This window comes from Hemiscyllium ocellatum, chromosome 39 (assembly GCF_020745735.1).
Source record: "Hemiscyllium ocellatum isolate sHemOce1 chromosome 39, sHemOce1.pat.X.cur, whole genome shotgun sequence".
In the NCBI taxonomy this organism is placed as follows: Eukaryota; Metazoa; Chordata; class Chondrichthyes; order Orectolobiformes; family Hemiscylliidae; genus Hemiscyllium; species Hemiscyllium ocellatum.
In genome coordinates, this window is record NC_083439.1 from 11892165 (window position 1) to 11901326 (window position 9162).

At 38.7% G+C, this 9162-nt stretch overlaps 1 protein-coding gene across 1 annotated transcript in view; it reads left to right on the forward strand.

The window, feature by feature from the left end:
- The window catches only part of LOC132834273 (aggrecan core protein-like), a 109074-nt gene extending 100593 nt beyond the window's left edge, over positions 1-8481 (forward strand). The window contains exons 12-13 of the mRNA XM_060852983.1: positions 2186-2368; positions 5149-8481. Of these exons, the coding sequence (XP_060708966.1) occupies positions 2186-2368; positions 5149-5237 (272 nt within the window). The 3' untranslated portion in view covers positions 5238-8481. The remainder of the gene's footprint in view (positions 1-2185; positions 2369-5148) is intronic.
- The last annotated feature ends 681 nt before the right edge of the window (positions 8482-9162 follow it).

Sequence of the window (9162 nt, forward strand, 5' to 3'; positions counted from 1 at the left end):
AGCCGACACATGGTAGATTTGGGGAGAATGTGAATCAAACCTGGTTCCCTGGTGCTGCAAGGCAGCAATGCTAACCACGAAGACAACGTGTCCAAAGATTCACAGATAAAAGCATACAACATCACAATGACAAAGCCTTGAGTTGGAGGGTGTAAGAACAGGAGTTAGATCACTGCCTGGGCTTATATTAATTAAGTCTACGTGGTACAATTTAAAGACTCCATTAGTATAGTAGTCTTATTGAAACATTTTTGTTTCTGCAACACATTATTCCACAAAAAGAGCTGCCACATGTACTGAATTATTTTAAAACACAACTAGGTTAGCACAATCATTTTGTTCACAACAAGATTCCAAAATTGTCAGTGAGGGATTGATGACTTGATCATAATATGTTATTAATTGATGGAAGAGACACCAAGACAGCTCCTTTCTCTCTGAATGGAGTATGACATCTTTACCCTTCAGCTGGTTCACCACCTCTATTTGGCTCCTGAACTTATTACAACCTTAATCCAAACATGGACAAAAGTCTGAACACGAGGAGGTGAGGTGAGAGGGGCTGCCTTGACAACAAGTCATTATTTGACCAAGCATCATGGAGCCCATGCAAAACTTGAGTCAAGGGCAATCAGTTGGAAAGCTCTCTGCTAGTTGGAGTAATACATAGCACAAAGAATGATGGCTGTTGGAGGCTAATTGTCTCAGCTCTGCAGAAATTCCTCAGGGCAGTGTCCTAGGCAGAACCATCTTCAGTTGCTTCATTGATGATATTTCCTCCAACATAAGGTCAGAAGTGGGGATGGTCACTGATGATGTTCACTTCCCAAAGCCTATCCATTATCCACAAGGCACAATCAAGCACATGATAAAATTCTCTCCACCACTGATGCTCATGGATTCATACAAAATGCACGCTAAAAATTCACCAAACATCCTCAGACAGCACCTTTCAAACCCACAACCACTTTCATCTGGAAGGACAAGGGCAAGTTCCCTTGCAAGCCACTCACCATCCTGACTTAGAAATATATCACCATTGCTTTATTGTCATTGGGTCAAAATTCTGGAATTCTCTCCTGAAGGGCATTGTCGGTCTACCTATAGCACATGGACTGCAAGCAGTTCAAGAAGGCAGCTCACTACCAGCTTCTTAAGAGGCATCTAGAAATGGCAATAAATTCTGGCTCAGCCAGTGATGCCCACATCCCACGAATGAATAAAGAAAACATTCCACCACCTCAGAAACTGAAGCAGTCCATTTCTATATGCAGTAAGACATGGACCAATTCAGGCATGGGCTCATAGGTGGCAACTAAGATTTGTGTCACATAAGTGGTAGACAGTGATCATCTCCAACAAGAGAGAATCTAACCCTCACCCCTTCACATTCAATAGTATTGCCATCACTGAAACCACCAATATCAACATCCTTGGGTTACCATTAATCAGACACTGACCTGAACAGGCCATATAAATACTGCAGCTACAAAAGCAGGTTGATGGTTAAGAATTAAATGTGTGTAACGTATCTGATGTCTCCACATAGCCTGTCCACCATTTACAAGGCACAAGTCAAGAGGGTGATGGGATTCTCTCCACGGGCCTGGATGGATGCAACTCCATTCAACAACACTCAAGGAACTTGGCACCATCTGGGACAAAGCAGCCCTCTTAATTGCCACCTCATCCACCATCTTAAACATTAACTCTCTGCACTAATGACATTCAGCAATAGCAGTGTGAACCATCTATAAGATGCATTGTAGTAACTTACCAAGGTTCCTCCACCAACATCCTCCATATGTGTGACCTCTACTAGCTAGAGGGACATGGGAAAGAGTTGCATGGCAATGCCATTACCTTCAATATCCCCACCAAGTCACACACCATCCTGAGATGAAACCATATTGTGGTTCCATCACTGTCACTGGGTCAAATTCCTGGAAATTGCTTGCCAACAGCACTGCAGGTCCCCTTACACCCCAAGGACTGCAGTTGGTCAAGAAAACAGTTCACCACAACCTTTTCTAGTGATACCTACACTCATAAATGAATAAAAAGCAATGAATAATTTTCTCAATAATGTACAAGAATGTTCCCAGAAGCGGGTGTGATACACAAATTCCACTGATGTTGTACCATTTGTCCTCTAAACAATAGTTTACTTTGTTCTTTCCTTCAGTTGCTTGTGGTCAGCCACCAACAGTAGAACATGCCAAAACCTTTGGGAAAAAGAGAGAACGTTTTGAAATTAACTCCTTGGTGCGTTATCAGTGTAAACACGGCTACTTACAGCGCCATTTTCCCAACATCAAATGTAAGCCAGATGGGCAGTGGGAGCAGCCAAGAATAATGTGCATAGACAGTAAGTAGAAACTCACTCTGCTCTTTCCATTTTAAGTGTGTTTTGACATCTCTTCCCAAACACCCTACTTCCAAATTTTTTGTTGCCCATCACAAGAAACATGTCAAATTCAGTCCTCTAGTAGGATGCAGAGATTGATGTTTGTGAATGCTGAGTCAGAAGGGAATGAAGGTCTGAAACAAGCACAGAGAACTGCTGGAGAGATGCAGCAGATCTAGCAGCATCTGTAGAGAGAGAATCGGAGTTAATGGCTCAAGTCCACTCTGACTCTTCTTCAAGGCTCGAAACACTCCACAGGCATTGCTCGACCTTATAAGATCATAGAATCCCTACAGTCCCTTCAGTCCACACCAACCCTCCAAAGAGTAATCCATCCTATCCTATATTTTACCCCTGACTAATGCATTTAACCTACACATCCCTGAACACTATAGGCAAGTTGGCATGACCAATTCACCTAACCTGCACATCTTTGGACCTGCTGAGTTTCTCCAGCTTTCTCTGTGTCTGTTTCAGATTTCCAGCATCCACAGTAATTTGCTTTCATTGGACTGAAGGATCTTCTTCATCTGACCTGATTTAATATTCCTGAGAACCACCTTAATCAACAAGGAGAGAAAATGGTCACTGTATTCCACTTCTACTGATCATTAGGTGACAGAAGGTTGTATATTTCAGGAGTTATATAAAATCACTCAGGTTAACAAATCTGGCCTACATTTTGCAATAACTTGGATACGTACTTCTTGTGATGTAAGCCTTCCAAGCTATTTAATTGTCAGAATGAAGTGGACAATCATGGGAAAATATCTGATAAATCCTTCCTTTCCAAAAAAAAACAGGCGGGATTCTCCAGCAGTTTAGTCACAAATAGAATTTCATCACCCTTACTTCAGTGAAGCTGGAAGAGCAGCCAAATTCAGGCAGTGTCGTGGGTTAAAGACTTGTGAATGATAGAGAGAAATTAGGACTATTATTTGAAAATAATTAAAATGATAAATCATCTATTTATAACCTGGCAGTTCTCCTTTTGAAAATAATCCTAATATTGAAGTAATATCTAAGGCATAAATCAAGCACTTTTATCAAATATTTTACTCGAATTTGGTCTTGCTAATTCTGTCACAATATGTTAGAAGTTAAAAACAAAAATATATCTCAAAAGACACATTACAACTTAACTCATAACTTCTAAATCTTGCTGAATTTATGTAAGGAAGGAAGCTTCTCAATCAATGCTAACACAAGCGCGCGAACTGGACTTTGCAGCTTTTTGAATGAAACAGATGGCCAAGTCTTGGTAAAGATCCATCATGTTTAAAATAAATACATTATAATTTTAGCTCATAATTTGAAATTATCATTCCCTGCTAAATGAGAAGTTTAACAATTGCTGGACAAATATTTGGCTATGGACTGATTGTTTTACCCTAAATAATACTTTTTTAAAAAATGTTTCTCTGCCAGTTGTGAAGGCGTGGGATGTAATCAGTCACCTGAAACAAAGTATTTTGTTAGTCTGTATTCATTACAATACTTTATCTAGATACCAGAAGGCTCATGCCCAAAACGTCGATTCTCCTGCTCTTTGGATGCTGCCTGACCTGCTGCGCTTTTCCTGCAACACATTTTCAGCAAATGGAAATGACTCCAACAATGTAGACAACTGGCTGTTTTCTGAAACACAATGCCAAAAATAGAGACAGCTAGGTAAATAATCCAAAACTCATCAGCCAAGTATTTCTGCTTTGGAAGCAAGAAACGATCTGGATGCAAAACACCCCCAAGAGATTTAAGAAGTATTCCTTTCTCACAAGGTTCTGCTCAAGTTAATTTGCAGATCACCAACATGCAATTAGCACAAGTGGGCATCATTTTGAAAATAAACCTCTAAAAATAAAACTTTTAGCTTGAAAATATACTCCTTGGCAACCTGATGCATTATTGTTAATACAAGCTGAACATAAGTTGATCACTAAGTCTTTTTAATCACCTGTAAGTAACCCAATTTTAAATCATTGAAAAGTATCCTAAAGCTATACAGCACTAGCTGCTCTGATATACACTCACAATCTGGCTGCAGATTCAAACTGGTAGGGATAAATCCTGCCACAAAAGCCACCCAAGTGGTAAATTTTGGCTGTTGTTTGACCATTGCTCAAACATTGGCATTTGATACCAACCTAAGGTGAGTATCCAGAGCTAGAGGACCAGTGAGGTACCCAAGGCTGTACTTCAAGGATTCTTGTAACCATGATGTGAAGGCCCTAAACATTTAATTTCACATGTGGGATAAATTAGCAATGGAGGAAACAAGTAGCATTACTTCAAGGTTGCATGAACCATTTTGGTAATCGGTTGCTCAGTAAATGAAAAATAAACCTAAAAGTTTCTTTTTAAAAATATACCTATTTATCACCTTATGCCTGGGTTGGAGACATAATTTCTTGAAGCCCCTAAAATGGATGCAATTAGCAGAAGCTTCAATAGCAACTAATTCAGTCTGGCAGAATGACGAGTTTTGTACACCTAGGCCAACTTCCACCATGCTGTTTTAGAGGATCATGGAAACTTCATTTGCTTCAGACATGCTTGCGATTAAAATTCCTTGACATTTCTTTGGCACTGATTTAAGGTGAATTGCACACCTCCTGGAAATTCCTTACGTCTCTTGAATAATTCCAAGCGCACAAAGCATATCCATATGTCAGTGCTGCATTTGTTTGAACTTAATAAGCCCTTACAGTAGATCTATACTGATTTTCTATTTTCTTCTACAGCTGCCACATATAACCGCAGGCCTCAGACGAGAGTTGACACAAGTAGGCCGCATCCTGAATCGAGTGCTTCATACAGCTCTGACCCTTAAATGAAAGTAAAAGGATATAATTCTATTCCAGAACATTTATATTAAGAATTATTTTATCAGCCAAAAGAGTTGTTTTCCAAGCCAATATATAAAGCACCAAAGCAGCCCTAGATCCAATGTCCTTTTTTTCCCTCGATTTGAAGTCAAGCATTATCACTTAGGATGAACTCTTCGGGCCATCACCATGCCTTTGGGAGAAGACCCGAAGATTTTATTTTCAGACAACTAAACTTCGTAAGGAATATTAGATCAACTTAGTATCGGAAAATATGCAGCAGCATTAAAACAATGTTGGAATCAATAATGCAAAACAGAATTATTCACAAATACAATACATGCACAGATTCTTTTACAACCGAGGGAGGAAGTAAAACAATGTTTCCTTTCTGTGAACATAAAAGCAACAAAATAATAGCCCTGATGCTCTATATTCAACTGGCACCATGCAGTGCATGGTTTATTGGATGTCATTTATTTGTTGAGGTATATAGTAGAAATTGGAGTGCTAACCCATTCATAGTGCAGCAGCCACCTCCCAGGCTTCTGTTGCAAGACAATCCTGAGTTGTATAACTGTTGACCTTGAAAACAAGTGAAAAAAAGGATTTGATTTGTTTTCCAAAAAGAAATGTGTGTGGAGGGAAAAATTACTTTGACAAAATATCTCCTTGAAAATTTAAAATAAAGTACAAACTGTTAGGTTTTATCCTGAGTAAATGAAAAACAGTAAGGTCTTTAAGAATATTTCAGATAATTGAGTGTGTGTTGTGTGTGTGTGTGTGTACATGAGTGTGTGTGTGTGTGTGTGTGTTCGATTTAATGAAACTGTGAATGGTTGAGAGATAAAACTGTGTGCACAGGTAGCAGAAAAGTTACAAGAAAGGAAGCTTTGCTTTTGTTAAATTTTAGTTAAATATACAGCGAGGACTGGAAAATGTCAACATATTTTAAAATTTATGGAAACCAATGATACACGTGACATTCTTTTTCTACATCAAACAATGTAACTTACTTAAGAATTTTAAACTCACAGAGAATTTCTTTTGTTTTAAAGGGAAATATCCTCTATTTGCAGCTGTGAAACTGTGGGTTTCCCTGTTTTATTTTAAAAGTTTAATCTTTCCTTTAAGGTTCAGAACGTTTATTGCGTTTTTTTGTGCAGTGAGACATTTCCCTTTTAGTTGTTTCATCTGTTTTTGAATCCCAACACTATTTAATGGGAATAATGTCTCAATGCCCTAGCCAGCTTCAGATGCCCGGAATAAAATATTTTTGGTAAGAAGCCCTAATCCAGTCCCTGTCACGACAAACCCAGCAGTGCCAGCACGGGCTGTAATTTTCTACCTGCAAGAGGTTATGAGATAGCTGCTGTGAGAACCAGACTAATGCAATCAGAAACTCAACTCCGAGCTAAAGTGACAATGGTGGGGCAGTGTAGAAGTAGCAGGCTGGTTTATATACCTGATGGGTGAGTGCTTGATACTGGCACAGAATGACTCAAATCAAAAAGACAGGATTGCAAATCATAACACTGATGTTCATTTTTCTAATCATCACATAAGGATACAAAATAAGTGGACCTTAATATAAGTACATGGCCTACACTGAAAGCATAGCTTCCTTCACACAGTAAACTCTACACCAATCTGAAGCAGTTTAACTGTAACTAATCTTTTGCTTACAAGATTGATGATACATCTGCATTGTCAGTGCAAAGTGGTTTAGCTTCAGACTAGCACAAAACAAAGAGTTAAAGAGAGTGTTTCCCCACCCAAAGGGTCTCACTGCAGATTTACCCCAGATGTATATACAACTTCCTTGCATTGTTGTAGATTGCAAGCCCTTTGTATTGACAGCCAACTTGTAATGTAGTCTACCAAGTCATTGGCAAGAAATGTATCTTGCTTCATATTATACTAGGACCTCAAGATGACTTTGTCTTTGGAAGCCCCATAATGCTGTGAGCAGTTGCTGGATCAACTTGTCACACAGCAGGTATTCTCTCCTCCCTGGTACAGACAAGCCTAAACTAAAATTTGATACAAAATGAAGGACAGTGAAGAGACTGTCGGCTTGTCACTACTCATTTCTGACAAAGTTAATGCCTTGAGGAGGGGAGAGCAAGAGATAACATGGAGAAGACTGAAAAATAAAACAGTACATTATTACAATCGCAGGGTGATGCGCACTTATTGCTCTGTAGTTTTGCTTTCCAGGTTATTTTTAAGACTAACGCATCTGCATTGGCACCTCATGTTGTAAAGAATAACATTATCCAAATCCCTTTCCATCCCTGATAATTGCCTACAGCTTTTAGTCACCTATCTATCACTAATATGAGTGATGCTGAGATTCTGCTTCAGTCTCAATTCAGCTGCAACTTGTGAAGTCTCAGACATCACCTCAAACACTGGAGAAAAAAACAATAAAACCATCACAGAGATGTAGTCGAGTCTATTCTGCTGATTATTGAAACTGGTACCACATTCCTCAGGCCTCATTAGGAATGCGATTGGCAGCATATCTGACTCCTTGTTCAGGCTGTCATCAGGCATGGTAGAGATGTAGCCTGGATGGCAGACAAAACAGAAAGATATTTCCTCTTCGCAGTTATTTCATCCTTATAAGGTCCACTTAAAACAGCATTCTATGTCAATCACCATTCTAAGAAATACATTGGCAATTTTTTGAGTAGGAACCATCGAAGTTACCAAACACCAGCCTCTACTCAATTTTTTCAAGGCCATTATTTTGGGTCAGGTAGATGTATTAAGTTTGAACAAAAGTCCTTATCTAATACTGTGCTAGGGGTTCCATCCATTTATTTTATATTTTAAATTTTGTGGGAAAGGAGGGAGCTGCATTTAAGCAATCTTACAAATATTACTTAAAGGGAATTCACATCAATTTCAAGTTCATAAAAATTGCTTTCAGAATGACAAATGGTGTGAGGGAAATGGGGATGTGCAGATTATTATAAATTGTTTCTGTAAACTCTAAGCAAGTAAGGATTGAGCGCTTCTAAGTCTTTGTAGTTGGAATGTTGTATTTGCTGGTAAGAGGAACTGATTGTAACCTTGCATGAGAGGATTTGTACTAAACTCTGTATGTGTTTTGCCATTTTGTAACTTTTTTTTAAAAGAAACTTAAATCCAGAAATGTAGGTGTTAATTCAAGCACGGCTATGTATTAAGATGAGGAAACCAATCTATTTCTGCATAAATTAAATTGTATACAATAAACTGTATCCCATGTTACACATGTTCTTAACTAACCTGGTGACTTCACAAAGTTTTTAGAGCTTGGCTGGAGAGAAACAGAGAGAATGTATATGTTTTGAGCATGTGTTTTGTGTCTGACTCAACACAATCCATTCAGTAACTGTTCAGTTGGCTGGTTTGCGATGCAGAGTGACATCAATAGCATGGGTTTAATTCCCACACCAGCTCTGGTTACCACAAAGGTCTTGTCTTCTGAAGCTTTGCCATTGCCAGAGGCATGGTGACCCTTGTCTTAAAAACTGCCACTAGCTCTCTCTATCTCTCTATCTCTCTCTCTCTCTCTCTCTCTCTCTCAAGAGTCCCATGAGACTATGGCAACTCCACCAAACTATTTTGTCTGTTGTACTTCAAAACAGTGAAAAGTTGTTTCTATTGAGTCCTGTGTGTTTAAGTAAATGATTTTCAACTAGTCAGACATAAGAGTAGTGAGAACACAGCCATAGAGGTTCTGATTTTTTTATATCTGCACCTTTTGTTAATTTAAACTTTGTGAAACTAATGACCCTTTTTTGAATTGTATAAAATATCTTGGACCTGAGTCATCGAACATATGGGTTAGCACAAAACAAAATGTCTGATCATAAGTCTCATTGAATTATTACACTGTCTTCACATCCTCATTGAATTTCATACTTTGCAAAATGA